General features: G+C 36.5%; 1 protein-coding gene across 11 annotated transcripts in view; it reads right to left on the bottom strand.

The window, feature by feature from the left end:
• The window catches only part of LOC311583996 (uncharacterized protein), a 98,921-nt gene that overhangs the window by 50,753 nt on the left and 25,362 nt on the right, over positions 1 to 22,806 (bottom strand). For 5 of the 11 annotated variants that reach the window (XR_014774743.1, XR_014774744.1, XR_014774745.1 and 2 more), the window contains exons 4-9: positions 17,044 to 17,170; positions 16,786 to 16,846; positions 15,522 to 15,655; positions 5,120 to 5,240; positions 3,970 to 4,120; positions 1,177 to 1,385 (exon numbers count right to left, since the gene is read on the bottom strand). Coding sequence is in view for 5 of the 11 variants with exons in the window: in XM_084757998.1 (XP_084614124.1) it covers positions 14,863 to 15,655; positions 16,786 to 16,846; positions 17,044 to 17,170 (981 nt within the window). In the remaining 6 variants the exon portion in view is untranslated. Of the gene's footprint in view, positions 1 to 1,176; positions 1,386 to 3,969; positions 4,121 to 5,119; positions 5,241 to 12,406; positions 15,656 to 16,785; positions 16,847 to 17,043; positions 17,171 to 22,806 lie in introns of those variants that run through there. The other 6 variants (XM_084757998.1, XM_084757999.1, XM_084758001.1 and 3 more) reach the window with 2 other exon arrangements.

Here is a 22,806-nt window from a genome sequence, read left to right as displayed (position 1 = left end):
TAGGACTTCATCAAGACCCAGTTATTCCACTCCTTGGAATATACCCAGAAGATGCTCCATCACACAATAAGAAACTTTGCTCAACCATGTTCATAGCAGCCTTATTCATAGTAGCTAGAACATGGAAACAGCTTAAGTGTCCCTCAGTAGAAGAATGGATAAAGAAACTGTGGTACGTATACACTATGGAATACTACTCAACTATTAAAAACAAAGAATTCCCAAAATTTTTGGACAAATGGATTGAGCTAGAAATGATCCTAATGAGTGAGTTAACCCAGAAGCAAAAGACTCAAATCGTATATACTCACTTATGTCTGCATACTAGCCCAAGGGGCATGTCCCATGAAAGCCTTCACTTACCAGGAAACTGGGACAGAAGGGAGGACATCCTATTGGGACTCTAGATGAGAGAAGCACGGGAGAATAGTAAAGTAGAAGGAACCAGAGGGTCCTAGAAACCTACAAGTAGAACATTATGATAGGCGGATTTGGGCCCAGGGGTCCCGCTCAAACTAAGGCACAAGCCAAGGACAATACAGGCCGTAAACTTTAAAACCCCTACCCAGATCTAGCCAATGGACAGAACATTCTCTACAGTTGAGTAGAGAGTGGGGTATGACTTTCACATGAACTCTGGTGCCTCAGATTTGACCATGTCCCCTGGAGGGGGAGACCTGGTGGCACTCAGAGGAAGTATAGCAGGCTACCAAGAAGAGACTTGATACCCTATGAGCATATACAGGGGGAGGAAATCATAGGGGAGGGGAATAAGGGGAAAATGGGAGGGAGGGAAGAATGGGAGGATACAAGGGATGGGATAACCATTGAGATGTAACAAGAATAAATTAATAAAAAAATTTTTAAAAACTTGCATTAGCAATCAAAAAACACTCTAGACCCAATACAACTTCTTAAAACATAAACTAACTTAAGCTTAAGTGTAAGACTATAAGTATTTAGTATTCAACCCCACCAGAGACCTGAGAAGGATAAATGTTATCCGAGTAAATAGGAAGTGCAGGTTAAGCAACTTCCAAAATTATAGAAATGTTAGATTCTGCTGTCTGTACAGTCACTCAAGATTTCTCTATAATGTTGGAGCATCATCTTCAACCATCTAGCTCAGAATATCTGTCAGACAATTGTGTGAGTCAGGTAGAAGGACTCGCCTACCTCGTCCTTGCAAATGTTGGCAATGAAATTTCTTGTATCCAGCTGTCCATTTTAGATAGAAATCTGTCTGTCGAGGGAAGCAAGGACACTTTATTGTCTGATTCTAGCTTGCCATATATGAAGGCATCCCCTAAAGTAGAATTTTTGATGTTCATCATCTTCCTAAAGGTCTAAAGGGGGTGCTGCCAGAAGCTGACATGTCTCATTGTCTAAAAAGAAAGATTCTCTTATTAATAAAACATCTTTAAATGCCATATTCTATATATCTCTGCGGTTTTTGAAGATCATCTACCTCTTTCTAGTTCATATGAACTACTAATTTCTAGCTAGATAATGACTGATTAACTTAGAAAATACCTGTGATCAAGCTAGTACCTAAGAAAACCACAACTTTTATTTACTATTAGTTTGCATTTCTTAATTATCCTAAACAGTTTGTGATAGTAGCTTTCTTTCTTTTCTTTTCTTTTTTCTTTTCTTTTTTTCTTTTTCTTTTTGTTTTTGTTTGTTTGTTTGGTTTTGTTCTCGAGACAGGATTTCTATGTGTGGCCTTGGCTGTCCTAGACTTGGCCCTAGACAGAACAAGCTGGCCTCAAACTCGCAATCATCTGCCTGCCTCTGCCTCCCAAGTGCTGAGATTAAAGGCATGTGCCACCATGGCCTGCTGATAGCAACTTTCAAATGGACTAGAATTTCACATTTCATTTTAATGAATTATGTTGGAACAATCCATTGAAAAAAGCTGATACATAGTATGCTGTAACCAAAATAAAACCTTAATTTTGTATCAATGTAGAAAAGTTCTATACCAATGTAACCAATTATAACTTTAATTTGTATGAATACACAATATACAAAGATCTATAAGTATAGATTCAGTAATCTACCCTTTTTTCTCTATATTCTTTTTTCTTTTCAAGCCTTCTCTCTCTACACAAGAATGAAAGATAAAGAAAAAGAAAGTAATCCTTAAATTTAACCCCCTGTATCTTGTTTTCTCCCTGACCAAGACCATTACCAACTTTCAAACAAACCCCCCAATGGATGACGAATCCACTACGCATTAAAACATAAAAAACCAGCTGGGGTTGGTGGCATATGACTTTAATCCCAGCACTCAAGACACAAAGGCAGGTGGATCGGTGTGAGTTCGAGGCCAGCCTGGTCTACAAAGCAAGTCCAGGACAGCCAATGCTACACAGAGAAACTCTGTCTTGAAAAAACAAAAACAAACAAACAGAACACAAAAAACAAAACAAAAACCCCCAAAACAAAAAACAAACATCCACCTGCCTTTTGGAAATTGGGAATTGATATCTCAAAAAGGCTTCCCTCTAATTTGGGGGATAGTTTCCTTTTAGGTGCCCAAGAAATTTGGAAAATTGTCAAGTCTAGTTGAATCAAATTGAAGCAATCTAGCAGAACCATTTGCTACCAAGTCTCTAGGCTGTGTAAATGCAGGCTTAAATTAACTCCAGGCAGGAACAGTCTGTGAGGCTGCACAATGTTAGTTAGCTCTTTTGCAGTTGTCCTGGATACAGATTTTTGAGGAAACAGCTATTGAGGCTGTCTATGGTTTTCTCTACTTGGAACTTATTCTGTATCAGGCTGGCCTAGATCTCAGAGATCTGTATGCTTCTGTCTCCTGATTATTCGGATTAAAGCTGTATGCCACCCAAGTGCTAGGAATAAAGGTATGAATCATATGATGAACCTGTTCATTGTAACCATAGGATTTAGAAAATAACTAATTTATAGAGATGCACCCATCTTTGCTAAGATTAAAGGCATATGCTCAAATTATGTATCTCATCTCCAAATTACTCCAACTCTTAGAGATTTAGAAAACAAGTTTGAACTGTAGTAATCCTTTGAAGTTACCTCAAACATTTTGAGTCTCTTAAATGTGCCATATTTTATAGATCTCTGAGATTTTTAAAGACAATCTATCTATCTTTAGTGTATCTAAATTTCTTCTTTCTAGCTATATATTGACTGATTGACTTAGAAAACATCTGTGATTAACTAGACTATACCTAACAAAGCCATAAGTTTGGTTGACTATGAGTTTGTATTTCTTTATTATCCTAAACAGTTTGTGATAGTAGCTTTTAAAAGGACTAGAAATTTATAGAGCAATGTTAAGAATTACACAGGTATGACACATTAAAAAGAGTTGATACATAGTGTGCTGTAATCAAAATATATCCTGAATTTTGTGTTAATATATAGATTGCAAGAGTAGATTCAATAAAACCCCATTTTTTCCTATTGTTTCTGTTATTTCTATACCCCCTCCATTTTTTTTAATCCTAAAGGCTATTCATTATTTCATTCGCCTCCTATTTACAAGGTGGAATTTCCCCTCTAGTTGTTGCTCCAGCTAGTTCAGTCAGTGGCTTAGGTCATCACCTTGTCCTGTTTCCTTGAGATTTTGTAAGCTTTACCCTTAGTAGGTAGATTTCTTTCAAGGATACTGTTGCTCCATTTCCCTCCTCAGGTTTACAATAAGTATATAAAAATTCAAGATCAACGTACAATCAATATCTCCTTTAATTTTTATTAAAAGGGATAAGTGATCGTCTGGCTTGTAGCATTAACATTCTCATAGGTTAGTTGCCTCTTCCTTATATATAACATTTCTGCCTCTTCCTTAAACATCAGGCAACTGATTACCTGAAGTGGGTGACCATAAACTTGTATTTCCTAGTTATCTTTAACAATATGAAATAACTTAGTTACTTGTTTTTGTTTAATTTTGAAAACAAATGTAGGAGATGAAATCAAACCTACCCTGGTAATCAATCATGACCAGAAGCTCAGTCCGGATGTTTTAAAGAATACAATTATTCATGAGGCATCTGACAGTCTACATGTCTCAACCATCTTTAACAGTCCATAGTAAATGACATCTGCTGAACTGAAGCTCCTTCAGCATCAAGATCTGTAATATAGAGACAGGGAACTTACATGACTCCTTCGTGGCACATTACTATGGAATACAACTGTTCCCTAAATGGCTCAGTTTATGAAAAAATAGTTATTTTTAATATTGGTCATAAAAGCAAATAGGTTAAATTTATATCTTTACATTTGTGTCTGTTAGCCTGAATAGAACTTAGGAGCCAATGACTTTCATATTATGTTTTTTGTTTTTGTTTATTTTTCTTTCAGGAGGAGTTTTACATCCTGACTCACTGATAGTCTGAGTGAATACACACACACACACACACACACACACACACACACACACACACACACACACTCATGTTTCAAGGATAGATGCATGCGCTGTTTTAAAAGAGAGATCAGATGAATTTTGTTTCTAGGCATTTGTTTTAATCTTTCCTTGGTCATAGGTTTAGTCATTATTGATATACTATGACAAAACAGAGTTATCTTTTCTAATCGTACTTTTGTCAACCCCATAGCCCAATTTTTAAGGCTTGTAAGTTTTAAGGGCATATTTTGCAAAAGTATGACAGCCTGTTCTCAGGCTCATAGTTGGCCCTGGTGTCAAGAGCATTAGACAGAAAGAAAACACCCAAGTCAGCCTGGGCAGATTGTCATATCCCAAACAGAATGTTATTAAATTTTAATAGTCCGAATGAAATCTGTCATTAGTCCAAAGAAAAGTCTTCAACCCAAAATATGTGTAGTTATTATTTACGACATCATAGTTGCTCTATGTGAGCTAATTTTTCTGAGAAATGGGTGTCAATATTTTTTCTTTTTATCATTTCTCTATACCAATCTTTTTCATCAGCATAAGGAAGAGGTTTTTAATCTGCTGCCAACTTCTCTAGCCTACTAATTATTGTTGTTTACCTTTAAAGGTTTACTTTTTAAAAATTATCTTGTTCCTGGTAATTAATTTCAGGGGCAAATGTACCAAGAATATCTTTGAGTCAGAGCCTCATAAAATGGTCTCTGGCATACTTACTGTACTCCCAGTCTCCAGGGCACAAGGAAGACCTTCAAGAGGGCCAGATAAAGATATCTCCCTAGAGGTGGGAGGAGTAGTATGATCAAGACATTCCAGGGGAAGGATAGAAGCAGTACTCCTGCAAAAGGGCACAAATAATTCATAAGAAAATTTCCACCAATTCAATATCCCCAACGTATATCATGACTTGAATGACAACAATCAAAATAAGCAGAATTCCCAGATTCGTTTTAAATTGATGACAATATACAAAAACTTGTCCTGAGACAAAATAAGTGAGAGATGGTTAAAAAAAATTTGCGAGTACAGAAGCTAAGGTAGGCTCCAATTGAACTGAACGAATGCCTGTAATTTGTTAGTAAAGTTTGCATGTTTATGGCTCACTCAGAATTGGCCATAGCTCATGAAGGTAGGAATTAACCTGTGCTCACATCACCTTAAAAGCGTTGTATGGAAGTAGAGTGGAGCATCCATTTAAATTGTTAAATATAAATGACCTGAAACAATTTAATTAATTAATATTTTGAATTAGAGTATAAATAAGATTGCTTTGTTTGACATGCACATATCATATCCTCAAAATTTTTATAATTTTTTCTTGAGTCATTAGCATTAAAAAACATATTTTTTGAAAGCTGATCAACATGTTCTTCAATATGAGCCTGTTGAACTAGTGCTGTGGCAGAGGCTGTGACTGACCTCAAGATTCCAAAAAGGCAGTAATTTCTAATATAACAAATCTTTTGGGTCTAGTAAGAACATTGGCAATGGTATTCAATGCATCAAACCAAGACTGGTTTAGATTTTCAGATAACAAAGTTTAAGAATGTTGATTTGCCCAAAGAAAAGTTCTTTCTTCCCCAGAAAAGTTAATACAATTTTAAACAAAAGGAACAATTTATAGTAAAAAGGAACTAGATTTTGACATAGTCAACCATTTTATCTCTATATATAATTATTATTACAATGAGGACATTATTATAAACAAACTGACACAATTTAAAATCTCTCATAGCCTTATATATTTAAACCTTTTTTCAAAAGCTGTTTTGTCATATCAAAATAAAGTACATTTTAAAGAGTGAAGTCACTCACAGAGCATAATCATAATTTTAACAATGTAATCTATTGAGACTCTCTAAATTCAATACCAAGTACACTGCTTTTTTTGATGATATAAAGTTTGGCTGACGGGGAGGAAAGTACTTCTTTATGAACACATGGAGGATCAGCTTTTATACCTCATTAATCAAGCCTAAATTTAAATCATGTTTTGTTGTTGTCCTTTCTTTTCTTCCTTTCCTTCCTTCTTTCTTTTTTTTTTAAATAAACCTGGTATTTAAGACAGGACAGAAATCATGTAAAATCTTATCCCAATGTAAAAGTACCTTTGGAGACCTATTTCTTTTGTTAGCTTATGCCATTTGTTGTTAAGAATGGCTCCAACCATTTATTTATAGCTTAAGTTAAAATTTTTTTTTTACAGATTTTAGGGATTTTTAATCATATCTAATGATTTATAAGACTGGAATCTAAAATGAAGTTGTACAGAACATAGTAAATCCATACATTTAAATCCAGTCAGAAAAACATGTAGTAGCCAGGAAAACTCACTTCAGATACAGAAACTTAAAATGAGAGCTTTATTTTCTGAGCTCATAAAGTAGCAGGTGGGGATTGGAACCTCATCCCTGGGAAGAAACTGCATTTTATATTTAAAAGGTGAAAACCTCAATTAGCTCATATAGGGGGTGGTGGAAGAGTGTGATAAGTTCTGACTCAAGTTATTTTGCTAACAAGCAGTTATAATTGATCTTGAGTTTGATTGGTCCATATGAAATAAGTGAGGCGGTGCTTAGGGTCCAGCCAAACTTTAACCAAGTATGTAGGTAGCAAATTATGAATTATGAGGCCATTGGAATATAAATAACAAGGGCAAAAACACAGTGTAGCTTAGTATAAGTTCATCCACCCCACCTCTTGGGAATGGGAGCATTGTGTTCTTAAAATTACTTGTTTGAAGACAAATATATTTTTAGGTATCCTGTGAAAGTTGGTAGATTGTTCAAGTCCATTACTTGCTATACAAAGATACTCATGGCTCAGCTAATAAGAGGTCTTCCCTGTTAAATATAACATTTGTAAGTTTTGTTGTTATTCATATTTTTTAATTTCCTATAGATACATGAGGATAACAATGTTCCCATTTCAGAAGTATTGCAGGTTTCCACTCTAACGTCATCCTTAGAGTATATTGATAGATCTAGTTCCTCAGTTTATTCTATAACTCAGTGTCTCTCAAACACTGCTCTTCCTTCTTTACCAACATTAATATAATTTAGAGTTACCATGGCATTAGTTAATCTGTCCCTGGGGGCCCTTATTCTTCTTAGTTGTTTAGTAAGCATCACATCTACAGTGCATTTGGCTCTTTAAAAATGGCTTGTCCCATAAGATTGTGCAGTATAACATTAATGTGCTTCATATTATAATATGCAAAGAATTGCTTCATCTTACTGGATACATATGTGGGAGCATTATCAGTCTTAATTTTAAAGTCATTCCCATAATTGCCGTTACTTCCAATAAGCATGTAATTACACAATCAGCCCTTTCAGAACCTAAAGCAGTTGTTCCCTGTGCTGCTCCTACAGACCACCCCTGGAACAGTGAAGAGGAGAGAAGAGAAAGTCTTGGTGGATCCCTGGTAGAGAGAATTGAGCAGGTGGTGAAGAGCTGTTTAAGGGAAACCAACCGCTGGTTGGAAAGCTAGCTAAAGTAACTGGTTGTTGAGGAGAGATTTAGGAAAGGAGGCAAAGAGAAATACTGGAGACCCAGGCATATGTAGTACAAACTGAAGGTCTTAAGAAGAACTTTATTTTTCTGTCTCTCTCACATGCTCTCTGTCTCTGTCTCGCTTGCTCTCACTCCTTTGGTCAAGCCCAGTATTTTATTTAAAGTGAAGATAATCTTTTCATTGTAGATCAAAGGTAAATCCACAACAGATTCTTAAATTTTTAGAGTTTATAGAAAGTGGTTTCCTGAAGAAGGAACAGTGAACTTAAAAACTTGGACTAATGCAGGAGGTAAGTTACAGGATCATTATGATGCTTTTGAACCTGAGAAGCTTCCTGTAAATACTTTTAGTTTGTGGCCTTTAGTTAGAGATAGTTCAGATCCCAGACATGAGAGAGAAAATTTAAGCTGAGATTATGAGGGACACCTTAATGCTCAGAAAAAAAATGAAACTAAGACTTCTGCTCTGCTGCCCAAACTCATGTAAATTCAGGGCACAGAGCACTTAGCACAAGAAGAGCATGATTGTGGTCACATAGCTCCTTCTAATTCTCCCTGGAATCGGTCCAGTCGCATATTGTCAAAGTCTCAAGACCCTGTTGTTTTGTCTTGCTCATCTGACTGTTGCTCTGTTTTATGGTCATCATGTCAAATTTTGTTCCTATGTCTATAAATTTGTTTAGTTTAGATGTTGTATTATGTTTTATATTCTAAGAAAACTGCCAAACTTATCAGCTGGCCACTAATTCTAACTCAATTCTGAGATTCTCAAAAAAAGAGACGACAAAAACTGAGAAATACCCAGGTATTTACAGCTACGTATTTTCCCCTTAAATCAAACTGGCAAAAAGCTCAGGGCCACTTGAAGGATGTGCTGTAAGCTCAAAGGCCTCAACACAGTGGGTACAAGGTCACTACCAACAACAGGGAGGACTAGGTGACTGAGTAATGAGAGCTAATGTGGTGGGTCTTTCTGGGGGCTTAAGCAGTGACCAGAGGAAGCCACTGCTAAGGTCCCTTTCAGCCATAGCCACTCCTTGCACTTCTTGGCAATGGGCTCTGCACAACTTCACTATGGAGGATGCACTTGCTCAATGCATTTACAACAAGGGCTTGTGTGTAGAAACATCCTGGGCAGGATGCCAAACTTAGCTGTAGTTTCTCTATTGTCTTCCACAAGTTCTGCCTTTAGCATCTAACATTTAGTGGTAAGATCCATTTAGAGATATAGTAGAAAAATTAAATTAATGAGAACTGTAATATGCTAACCAGGGAAGCAGTAAGATGCTCCTCCCTTGAAAATACACCTAGAAAAAAAAGGGTTTTGTCTGTTTTACTACACATTTTTTTTGTAATTAGTCTTAAATTTACTGAGTTCTATATATCTTGGATATATATATATTATTGGTTATCAGATATGTTTAAAAATCTGAACCATCTGTAATGAAATGTTAACTTAACTTCATAATTTAAGGTTAAAGCCATTCTGAACAACAAATGGCATAAGTCAACTAAAAGAAACAGTTCTCTATAGGTACTTTTAAATAGAGATAATTTTTTAAAAATTTAATTCTTGTCCTACTGAATTTATAAATGATAAAATTTAAAGCAATGTTTTAAATGATATTTTAGAGCTGCACCTCAATGTGTTCACATAAAAGAAATTTTCTTGCTGACAGCCAAACTTCATAACATAAAAATAATACACTTGGTGTTGATTTTAAAGACACTGAATTGTTCACACTTAAAATTTAGCTTTATTTTATAAAATTATGGTTATGATCTATGACTTCTCTCTTCAACTAAACTATGATGTATTTTAGCTTGCAAAGAGTATTTTATTAATGGCCTGTACACATTTACAACATGTGTTCAAAAAAGATTGGTTATTGCTCCAAAAAACTTTAGCAGCAGCTCAAGTGGTGTGACAGCTGTCCTTGATACAATGGCTAATGCTTCTTTTAATTTATGCACTGAGAGTCAATATGTAACTCGAGCCTTACAGATTTTAGAAATATTTCCATATACTGAGACTACTAATATTCAAATATAATTACTGTTCTCTCAAATAATGTTGACACACAAGGATTCATCCTTTTTACATCAGTCATATTCAAGCTCAATCTAGATTGCCTGATCCTTTAGCAAAATAAAATGATAATACAAAGCAAGCTACTAGACAAAGATATTTTACTCAGCTTGAACTTGCTCAAAAATCTCATGCCTTAAAAGAAAATATTATGCCTTGCATCATCAAAACACTCAAAATTTAAGAAAGCAGTTTCATATCACTTGAGAAACTGCTAGAGAAATTGTTAAACAATGTTCCATTTACCCACAATTTCATTCTGTTCCTCCACATGGAATAAATACTAGGGGCTGGATTCCTAAAAAATTATTACAAAAACATGTTATGCATATACCAGAATTTTAAAAATTAAATATGTACATGCTTCTATATATACCTATTCAGGGTTTATTATGGCTACTGCACAGACAGGAGAAGCAATGAAACATGTTGTTTCTAATTGCCCAAAGTGTTTTGCTATACTTGGTACACCTGCTGTTGTGACAACAAATAACGGCACTGGGTATAAAGCCTAAAACTTCAATGTTTTTCCTCAGTTCTCAATCAAACACAAGACTGAAATCCCTTATAATCCCCAAGGACAGGGGATTGTGGAATGTGCTCATAGATTTTGAAAATTCAATTACATAAAATTAAAGGGGGGGGTTATACCCTTATCCACCATGGAGTTCTTTAAATCATACCTTTTATTTCAAAGATTTTGTAAATGTGGATGCCCTTGGTCACCCAGCTGCAGAAAGGTTATGGCATCCTAAGACTCAGAACACCTATGCTCAGGATAAGTGGAAAGACTGTCTTACTGGGGAATGGCCTCATCAGTGTTAACAGGGGGACAGGGGCGTGTTTGTGTTTTTCCTCAGGATGCTGAGAATGCTGGATGGTTATGGAAAAATTGGTGCATTTTGCTGAAACTGAACTGAAAATGGCTGATGGTATGGATAATGAGGAAAATGTGTCAGATGATGCAGGCTGATGGAGAGCTGTATTGGACCTACATTCCAAATCCTCCACTTTTACATCCTGCAATTTGGGAGCTCAAGAAATCATAGTACTGGTGGATGACATGCATTTGTTGGCAAGACCTCCCCTAGAACGGGTAAATACACAGCAACCATCAGACTTCAATTTTTCAGATGTTGGAAGAGGTTTACCCATCTGTTTTGCAAAACAAAACAAAACAAAAAACAAAAACAAACCAAAAAAAACAAAAACAACAACAACAACAACAAAAAACAAACAAACAAAAAACTTCTCCATCTGGTTGTGTTGGGATATATAATTATAATCTTGTTGGATGTGGAGGAATGCACACCAGTGCTGAACTACTTCTTCCCAAAGCTAGTCTGGTTGAGGAAAAGAATTCTCAGCAAAAAAAATTTACCAGAGACACAATATAGCATCAAAACTTTATTATGGAAAAGGTGTCTAGGGGGACAAATCATTACAATATACTGTATCTAAAAGCAACCCATTTCTATTGGATTAGTCAGGTAATCAAATAGTGAGAACTGAAGATTAACATCAAACATGGATAACTGGGGAAAAGTCTATCTGCTGGACTGTGGTGGTCAGATTCAGGACATCTTCAGGTGTACGTATGGAAACTTGCTGTGGCCATGGGCCAGGTAAGAGGCCAAAGAAAGGACTGCCATGAAAATAACAGTCCTGGACGCCCTCTATCAGGAAGTATTAGAGCATGTGTCAACCCACCTTATGTTTTGTTATTGGGGAATTTCACAATTGCTTTTGTTGATAAATACTTTAATGTGTGCTATGTAAATTGTCAATTACTACTTGGGTTTCTGAGGTACCTAATGGCACTCAAGTTATGGTATTTCAGCAGCCTTCCTTTGTCATGACTCCAGTTAATGTTTCAGGATCTTGATATAGTGAAATGGGTTTACAAGTTTTGGAGGAACAAAGAGATGCTTATGTAGACCATGGAGAACAACAGGATTAATTATAGCTGGGATTTCTGCTTTGATTAATCTTATAGCTACCAATACCACAGCTGCAGTTGCTTTGTCTCATGAAGGGCAAACTGTTTCTTTTGTAAAACAATTTTCTAGAAATGTCACTTTGGAACTTGGAACTCAAGAAGATATAGATATTAAGCCAGAGCATAAATTAGATGCATTGTATGAGATGGCACAATTTCTAGGAGCTGAAGTTCTAGGAGTAAAAGTTAGAGCTCATTTAAATTGTCCTACAGACTATGATAGGATTTTGTTACTTCTAAAGTGTATAATGAGAGTATATGTAATCGGAGGATTATTTTGGGGGAGTATGAGATAGCACAAATATCTCCTTAGACCTGATAAGGTCATATCAAGAAATTTTAAACTTAAAAAAATCAAAACCACTCAAATTTGATGGAACTAAAACAACAGAAGCTAGTGTTTTAAAAATTTTATTATTATTAGAATTTATTCACATTACATTGGTTTATAATTCCCCCACTCTTATTTTCCTGTTCCCAACCTCCCTCCCTCTACCATTCTATTCCATTTCCCAAGACCTCAGACTGGTCAGGTCCACTTCCCTCACTGTCTGACCACAGCCTACCAGATTTCACCAGGATAGCCTGTGCCCACTTCCTCTGTGTTCCTACAGGATGTCTCCTCTACAGGGCAGTGATCATAACAAGGGCACCAGAGTTCTTTGAGTAAGACCTAATGATTCCTTGGATTTCCTCAGTGGCTGTCATTATATCTCCCTTTTCGTTTCTGATTTTGTTTATTTGAATATTCTCCCTCTGCCTTTTAGTTAGTTTGGATAAGGGTTTGTCTACTTTGTTGATTTTCTGAAAGAACCACTTAGTTTTGTTGATTATTTGAATTTTTCTAATTTATTAATTTAAGCCCTGAGTTTCAATATCTCCAGCCATGTACTCTACCATAATCCCTCTGCAGAGGCTGGTAGTCAAAGACAGGTAATATCCATCTGGGACAAGACAACCCATGACAGGGCATGAATAATGAAATTCACCTACCGATGACAGGTAGCACATACATGCTGAACTGGACAAACTAAGATAGGCACAGACATTCTGAGCCCTAGCTAGAAGGCTATGGTTTTTGTAAATATAAAACAGGGAACTGTCTCAAATCATTCATAAAGGCTGTCTGTTCAGAGGCATTGCTCTCTTGCTCTCTAATCCAGAAGAAGAATCACATGGATTGCTAAGACCATGATTAAACATTTTCTGTCAAGCATACACTCAAGGCCTTCAGACTTTTATTTTTTCTTACTCCTCACTTCCTAATCTGACATCTGTTCGATATTTTTAGAACGCGCTTTGGCAGATATTTTAAAGAGACATTGAACTTATTTATTTCTGAAACACTGTTGTATTTTTAAATTTTGAACTGTGTTACCATGTCATTAACATAACATCTTGAGAATAAGATGCAAATGACTGAATAGAATGTATTGTTTTCTAGTAAGCAGGGGTCAGCAGTGATCACTAGGTCTTTGTCAACATAATAAATGCTAGACTTCTCAGGGAAGAGAAAACCTCAGGTGAGGAAATGCATATATTGGCCTGTAGGGAAGGTCTATGCAATTTCTTGGATAGGGTTTGATGTGCTCATGTGGGAGTGCCACCCATAAGCAGGCTGTTCTGGGAAGTGTAAGATTAGTCCATAAGCATGAGTCTTCAGAGCAAACCAATAAGCAACATTCCTCCACAGTATCCGCATCAATTCCTGCATCCAAAATTTATCTTCTGATTGAGTTTCAGCATTGGCTTCCCACAGTGATGGACTGTGGTCTCAAAGTATAAGCCAAAAAAATTCAGTCTCAAGTTGTTTTGCTTATGTTCTTTATCAAAGCAATATAAAGCAAACTAAGATGTGACCCCCTTCTCTGTCAGAATGTGTCAATGTCTGTTTGATGTCTGAAAACATTTATAGTTTATCATTTACCAAGTGTGACACTGGTTTTTATTTGTTGTGCATTCCTCCCAAAAGAGGTTGGATAACATTCTTCAGTTTCATGGTATGAGGTTGGAGATGACTGTGCAGTGCAAATGTACATTCACTACATTCATAAACTTTCTTTTGAGCATAAATGCTTTCCTGTTCTCAGAGATGACCCTCTTGTGAAAATGCTTTACCACATCGATTACATTCATAGTGTTTCCCTCCAATATGAATTCTTTCATGATTTTGAAGAACAATGTGACCTGCAAAGGCTTTACCATGTGGATTACATTTATGAAATATTTCATGCCCTTGAAGAGTAGTATGAAATATAATGGCTGTACCACATTGATATTCATAGGATTTCTCTTCAGCATGAAGTTTTCATGACTTTCAAGACTATTGTGATGAGCAAAAGGTTTGTCCCATTAACCACTTTCATATGGTTTCTCTTTACCATACATTCTTTCATGTGTTTGAAGGCTACTGTGATGTGAAAAAGTTGTAGCACATTCACTTAATTCATTGGATTTCTTTCCTGTGTGACTTCTTATATGGCTACGAAGTTGTCTGTGATGTGCAAAGGCTTTACCACATTGACTGCATTCATAGGGTTTCTCTCCAGTATGAATTTTTTCATGAATTTGAAGACTGCTGTTATATGAAAAGGTTTTACCACATTGAAAACATTCATAGGGTTTCTGTCCACTATGAATTCTTTCATGATATTGAAGACTAGTCTGATAGGCAAAGACTTTACCACATTGAGTACATCCATAGGGTTTCTCTCCAGTATGGACTCTTTCATGACTTTTAAGACTACTGTGACATACAAAGGCTATACCACATTGATTACATTCATAGGGCTTCTCTCCAGTATGTTTCTTTTGATGATATTGAAGACTATAGTAATGTGTAAAGGATTGACAACATTAATTACATTCATAGGGCCTCTCTCCAGTATGAATTCTTTTATGACGCTGAAGACTATAGAGATATGCAAAGGCTTTACCACACTGACTACATTCATAGGGTTTCTTTCCACTATGAATTCTTCCATGCCTTCGAAGTTTACTGAGACGTGCAAAGACTTTACCACATTGACTACATTCATAGAGTTTGACTGCCATATGAATTTTTTCATGCCTTTGAAGACGACTGAGACATGCAAAGTTTTTCCCACATTGACTACATCCATAGGATGTCCCTCTAATATGAAATTTTTCATGAGCTATAAGATTACAGATATTTGCAAAGACTTTACCACATTCACTACATTCATAGGGTTTCTCTCCAGTATGCATTCTTTCATGATTTTTAAGAGTATTGTGATTTGCAAAGGCTTTACCACATTGACTACATCCATAGGGTTTCTCTCCAGTATGAATTCTTTCATGCCTTTGAAGCTTACTGTGATATGGAAAGGCTTTACCACATTGATTGCATTCATAGCGTTTCTCTGTCTTATGAATTCTTTCTTGCCTTTGAAGATGGCTGAGATCTGTACTACAATGAATATATTCATAGGGTTTTTCTCCAGTGTTCTGTCTTTCATGATTTTTAAGAGTACTGTGCCATAGAAAGTATTTACCACATCGATTATATTCATAGGGTTTTTCTCCAGTAGGAATTCTTTCATAATTTTGAAGACTAGTGTTATGTACAAAGCCTTTATCACATTGAGTATATTCACATGGTGTATTTCCAGTATGACTTATTTCATGCCTGTAAAGATAAATTGCAAGTGTATGAATTTTACCACATTGATGATATGGATGAGTTTTTTATCTGCATGATTTAATTTTACAATTTGGTATAATTGTAGAAAGGAATCAGATCTTAAAGTTTTGTCACCCTTTGTTTTACTCATAAGCTATCTGCTCATTTTGGGTTATTTTCTGTGTTTGAAAATACCTATGAATAATAGAGCCTTTAGTACACAGTTCATCTTTGTAGCATCCATTGTCTAGGTGGTTTTTTTCACATCTCTGATGAGAACTGTTAGAACTCAGGGCTTTAGCACAGTGATTACATTCAATACATTTTCCTGTAATGCCCTGACTCAGACTACATTTGCAAAGTCAACCAGGACAAACAAAAGAATATCTGTATTCTTTCTAGTCACAGGGCTTTTCTTGCTTGGTGGTTTGTGAACATATATCCAATGAAGTTGGAAACTGAATTAATTGTACAGATTTTATATAACATTCACAGAGACTCTCAAAATAAGATTCCCTCATACCCCCTAATCATTCTGGGAGAAAGAGAGGTCCTGTGCTTCTTCCCATATCCCTTATGCTCTTGTGACTTGTAGCCAATGTTATCTATAATATATGTATGAAAGTAAGAATACCAAGTAAATGCTATCCACACTGCAGTAATACAGTTTATTGTTTTACTCATGGTAGATACATAATAGAAAGATTAAGGTTTCTCCACAATAATACTCTTGACTCTCATAAACTGCTCACTAAACTTTAGTAAGTCATTCCATGTATATGAGTAACATGGGACTTACTACAAGCTATTTGCCTATTTGAAAGTTTTGTACATACATTTATTATCTAATTTATTTGTATGTCTACTGCAGTACTAGGGTAGCATAAAACTAAAGTTTCAAGTGATGAAGATTAAAATAGTGATAGCTGTCAAAGCATTGCTTCCTTGTCTTGTTTCTTAAGGAAACACCTTATAAACATGGATAAGCTACTTGACATTGAGGTATATTGTACTGTATAATTTACTAATAACCAGTGTACTTAAAGCTCTGCTTATTTACACTGTTGCGTTTCCTGAAACTTCCAAGATACATTCAAATGTCTTCAAAGGTATATCAGCTGGCATATGAAACTCACCTTCCATGTATTTGAGAATTTTGAAAATGTTCTTTGATATTGTGGTCTTCCCATTTATAACCTAAAATATATTACCAGGAAATAAATATTATTGACAGTTACTCAAAATGTAAGTTACTATCCTCAGTGAACCTTAGAATTATGCCTTATATCTCTACCACATTCTGCTTCTCTCACAATAGAAATTACAGAAGAGCATCAATAACCAAGAAAAACTTTCCCCTATATTTTAAAAAGTGAAAGAAAATTCAGTCTTACCTATAGCAGTAAGGTTCCTGTAGGTCTCCAGCATCACTTCTTTGTAGAGACTCTTCTGGGAAGGAGTCAACAAAGCCCATTCCTCCAGAGTGAAGTTTATGTGAACATCGTCATAGGTCACTATGTCCTAAAATATCCCATAGACATGTACAACAGATGGCTTAAAACAGACAACATTGTGAACGTGCACTTCTTTGACAAGAAATGTATATAATTCTCATGTTTTCCAAACTTATTTTTGACACCCAAGTTCTAATGTAATCATAAAATAACTTTAGGACAAAACTGAAGAGGAGGGTTGTACACATCATTTCTAAGTATTTGTATAGGATATAGCCTTCGGATAGAAATGCCTATAAATAGATACACAGAAAAAATGAAAAAGAAACAAACAACACCAAGCCTACCATAATAAGTATTCTTCAGAGAATTTGTATAAAGTTTAATAAGTAAAAAAATCAACACAAAGGAAACAAAAAAAAAACATAGGCAAGCAGGATATATTGGAGCATGCACTTAACCTCAGCACTCTAGAGTCAGAGGCATATGAATTCCATTGAGTTGGAGGCCAGCCAGATCTGTGGAATGCATTCAAGGACAATCTGAGGTATATCTTAAAGCTTTGTCTTCACTTACCACCCCTAAAAACACCCAAACAATCAACCAACAAAATAAACAAAAAACATAAGACAAAAACTCTGAGGGTCTCCTCACTGCAGTTCTTTAGAAAAAAACTTACGTGTTTCCTCCAGTTCTTCATATGTCTCCCAGAAATGTGAATTGTCAGTTTAACATGTGAGACTAATAAGATCTTACAAAGGGGGATGCATATACAAACAGCTTGTGATGAACAGATGAAAGTGTAAGTAATATGTGTGTGTGTGTGTATAATTATATATAATTATATACATATATATAAAATATCATTTAATATATCATTAAATACAACAGGAGAGGAAAGGACAGAAGACATGGGCCGATATTAAGAATATTTCCTAGTATTCTAAAGGAGAAGAGTTCAATTGACAGTACTTATATGGGGGCACACAACTATCAATTAGTCTGTGTTTGGAGATTCTGAGGCTGTCTTCTGACTATTGCAAGCACCAGACAGAGAACATCCATTCTTACATTCAAAAGACTCAGATTTAATTTTTAAAGTTTCTGTGTTATTTATTTATGTAATAGTGGGTTAAAGGGTAACTGCTGTATTGAGTCATATGATTATTACACTTTTAATTATTATTTTTACTTGGTTTACTTAATATTTGTAGCCTCATTCCTTTTCACTTCTTGGTCCAAACCTCTCTTCCTCCCCCTTGTCTCCTCCCAACCTCCTCATGTCCTCAGAAAGAGAAAGACCTCCTCCCCTTTCATCTGACCTCAGCCTATCAAGTCTCATCTCGACAGCCTGTATCCTCTTCCTCTGTGCCCTGGCAAGACCACCCCACCAGGGGAACTGATAAAAAAGGCAGCACCAGAGCCCATGTCAGAAGTAGCCCCTGCTCCCCATATTATGGGACCCATAAGGGAGCTGTTCAGAGGGTCTAGCTCCTCAACTATACATGGTCCTTTGTTGGTGCCTCAGTCTCTGAAGCACCACCTCCTCCACCTGGATTTGTTGGCACCATTAGTCTCCTTGTGGAGCTCCAGTGCCCTCCAGGTCCTTCTATGTCCCTACTCTTCCATAAAACACCCTGTGCTCCACCCTGGCTGTGAGTCTCAGCATCTGCTTGGGGATCTTCTGTTGGGTGGAGTCTTTCAGAGGACCTCTATGGTAGGCTCCTGTCCTCTTCCGTTTCTTCCATGCCTTCCGGTGTATATTTTACTTGCCCTCCTGAATAAGAATTGAGCATCCTCTCCAGGGTCCGCCTTGTTCTTCAGTTTCTTTATGTCTACATATTGTAGTGTGGTTATCCTATATCACGTGGCTAACGTGCGCTCTTAATTGAGTATATACCATGGCGTCTTTATGGGTCTTGATCACCTCACTCAGGATGATTATTTCTAGTTCCATCCATTTGCCGGAAATTTTCACATTCTTTTTGTTTTTAATAGCTGAGTAGTATTCCATTGTTTAAATGTACCACAGTTTCTTTTTTTTTTTTTTTTTTTTCATATTTTTGTTTTTTGTTTTTTTTTTTAATACATTTTTATTAATTTATACATATTACATCTCAGTTGTTAGCCCATCCCATGTATCCTCCCATTCCTCCCTTCCTCCCACTTCCCCCCTACTACTCTCCTCCCCTCCCCTAAGTCTGTGTCTGAGGGGGACCTCCTCCCCCTGAATATGCTCATATGGTATCAAGTCTCTCCTTGGTGACCTATTATCTTTCCTCTGAGTGCCACCAGGCATCTCTGTCCAAGGGACATGTTCAAATATGGGGCACCAGAGTTTGTGTGAAAGTTAGATCTCCTTCTCCACTCAACAGTGGAGAATGTCCATCGGCTAGTCCGGGTAGGGGTTCAAGGTTTTTACTGCCTATTTTTTCCTTGGCTGTCGCCACAGTTTGCAGAGGACCCCAGGGCCCAGACTCGCCTATAGTTTTCCAGGACCCACTGGATCCTTCCATTTCCTCTTTCTCCCAGGCTTCTCCCACCTAAAGTTTCAATAGGATGTCCTCCCCTCTTACCCACTATTCTGGTAGGTACAGTTTTTCATGGGGACGTACACCTTGGACTAGTGTCTCGATATAAGTGAGTATATACCATTTAGCTCTTTTTGCTTCTGTGTGAACTCACTCATTATGACAATTTCTAGTTCAATCCATTTGTCCACAAATTTTGGAAATTCCTTGTTTTTAATAGCTGAGTAGTATTCCATAGTGTAAATGTACCACAGTTTCTTTATCCATTCTTCTATTGAGGGACACGTAGGTTGTTTCCAAGTTCTGGCTATTATGAATAAGGCAGCTATGAACATGGTTGAGCATATGTCCCTGTTGTGTGGTAGTACATCCTCTGGGTATATTCCAAGGAGTGGAATAGCTGGGTCTTGAGGAAGCCCTATTCCCATTTTTCTGAGAAAGCACCAGATAGCTTTCCAAAGTGGTTGTACTAGTTTGCATTCCCACCAGCAATGCAGGAGTGTTCCTCTTTCTCCACACCCTCGCCAGCATGAGGCGTCAGTTGAGTTATTGATCTTAGCCATTCTGATGGGTGTAAGATGGAATCTCAGTGTCGTTTTGATTTGCATTTCTCTGATGACTAAGGAGGTCGAGCATTTCTTTAAGTGTTTCTCAGCCATTTGATATTCCTCTGTTGAGAATTCTCTGTTTAGCTCTGCGCCCCATTTCTCAATTGGGTTATTTGGTTTGGTGGTGTTTAATTTCTTAAGTTCTTTATATATTTTGGATATTAGACCTTTGTCAGATGAAGAGTCGGTGAAGATCTTTTCCCAGTCTGTAGGCTGTCGCTTTGTTCTCTTGACAGTGTCACCTGCCTTACAGAAGCTTCTCAGCCTCATGAGGTCCCATTTATTAATTGTTGATGTTAAGGCCTGGGCTGTTGGTGTTCTGTTCAGGAAGTTGTCTCCTGTGCCTATGAGTTCCAGACTCTTCCCCACTTTTTCCTCTAACTGGGTTAATGTCTGTGGTTTTAGGTTGAGGTCTTTAATCCACTTGGACTTGAGTTTTGTGTACCACAGTTTCTTTGTCACTTCCTCTGTGGAGGGACAGATTTTGGAAACAATCTAGAGGTCCGTCAACTGAAAAATTGATTTTTTAAAAAGCTGTGGTACATTTTCACAATGGAATACTACTCAGCTTTTTAAAACAAGGAAATTATAATCATTTTTAATAAATCAAAACATATGAAAGGTAAAAAGAATGTCATGCATCTTCTATCCAATGACGTAGGAGGCTCAGGCATCCTCGGAAATAGAATGATATCTTCTGGTGAAAGCTCAAGAAGCAGGTGAAACTCAAGACAACAGCAAATGCTTGTCACCTACAAAAACCTGCATTCAAGGCACATCTTCTCAAAATATAAAAATAAAAAAGCCAGGCATGTGGTCTCACAGCTTTAATCCCAAAACTTGGGAGGCAAAATCAAGACAGGTCAAGGACAACTGAGTCTCCAGAGCTAATTTAAAGACAGCCAAATTGCATAGAGAAAATTTGTCTTCAGAAACAAAACATAACAAAAATAAAAAGTAAAAAAAAAAAAAAAAAGGCTGGCAAATGGTTTTACAGTAAAAAGCAAATGCTTCTAATCTACCTTATGTTATTTAGCAATAGTCTATATTAGAGGTGAGGACATGGCAGAACAAAATAGATGCAGGCTTGTCATTTAAAATCACACAAAAATAGGCACCATGAACTAACTAGACATAAGGTGAGACTATATACACTCAACTCCTTTCCCCAATGCTTAACTTTATCCAGAAATCTTTGTCTACTCAAGACTCAATTAGCACCCCAAAGGAGGCCACTAATGAGAGACAAATGTTCAAATACACGATTCTGGGAATTTTTTCACTCAATCTACTAGTATGACCAAAGTCACTGTAGGCTTCTGGTCATTCCAAGATGAAAATGTGTTTAACTTCATAGATCCTCATGGTCTATACCAGCCCAATGCTTTTCAAATATCCAAAATCTCTAATGAAAATCAAAGCAATTGTTTGACAGTGACATCTTGTAGAATCTGGTTGTCTCTGGTATGGCTGGTGGTTCCTGTGGGACTCTGGGTTCTAGGAATGCACGTAAGTGTGTGGCCCAGCAGAGGGAACTTGCAGGGGGAGTGGTGTAGCTCACAGCTGCTGTGTTTTGCTTGCAGCCTTGTTCTAGAAGGGTGCAGGCATAGAGATCTCACCTGTCTTCCCCAGGTGGCCTCCAAAGGCCAGCAAGGATCAGTGTGCTGGACCAGGAATGGGGTGCACAGGGAATGGGGTGTAGAAAATATTTTGACTATAAAAAGTATCTATTTTTCTTATGATAAAGGAAACACATCAGGTTTTTAAAGAAACAGCGAATGATTTGTATTGTACAACGAAAGCAACTTGTTTTGCTCTAATTGCTCTATAAGTCATAAGCACAACCAAAACATGTATATCCACACTTTCATGTGTATGGTTGTATATAAGTATGTATACTTATGGATATACATATGGATATATGTATTCTATTTATATATACATGACACACAAGAGAAGATGGTGCCAGTTCACTTCCATCTAGAGTTGCAGGTAATTATAAGATTCCTGATTGTAGTGTGAAGATTAGAACTCAGGTACCCTCAAAAATAATAAGTGCTGAGCAACTTGCACAACCCCCATTATATTTTTTATGCAATAATCAAAGTGTCCTTTATAAATTAATAACAATAACAAACCTGAGAAAATAAAGAAGTAAATAGCTGATCCTTGGGGATATTTTATTATTATCATCATTACTAAACTGTTGGGTATGGTCAATTTATCATAATTGAATTATAATACAAAGAAAATTGCCAATGATTTACTAAAGAAAAGTTGATTTCAAATCCACATGGAAACTTATGCTAACTGATTGCTAAAGAAGATTATTAAAAACTAGTACACATTGACACAATATGACTTCTATTGTTACTACTGAATTATGACAATAAAGACCGTATAGAATAGTTGTGAAAGAATAAAGTCATGGAGACAGAAAGTAATGAACAAAAGCACAAAAAGACAAATTTTAATCAAAAGACCTCAAAAAAAATTTCAGACTGGAAAAATAGAATCTTGACCAATATTACCCAATTTCCAGTGATTCTGTGTATGGAAATTAA

This window comes from Acomys minous, assembly GCF_964271855.1.
Source record: "Acomys minous genome assembly, chromosome: 15".
Taxonomy (NCBI): Eukaryota; Metazoa; Chordata; class Mammalia; order Rodentia; family Muridae; genus Acomys; species Acomys minous.
The sequence above is the reverse complement of the archived record's forward strand: the minus strand, read 5'-3'. Positions and strand labels throughout refer to the sequence as shown.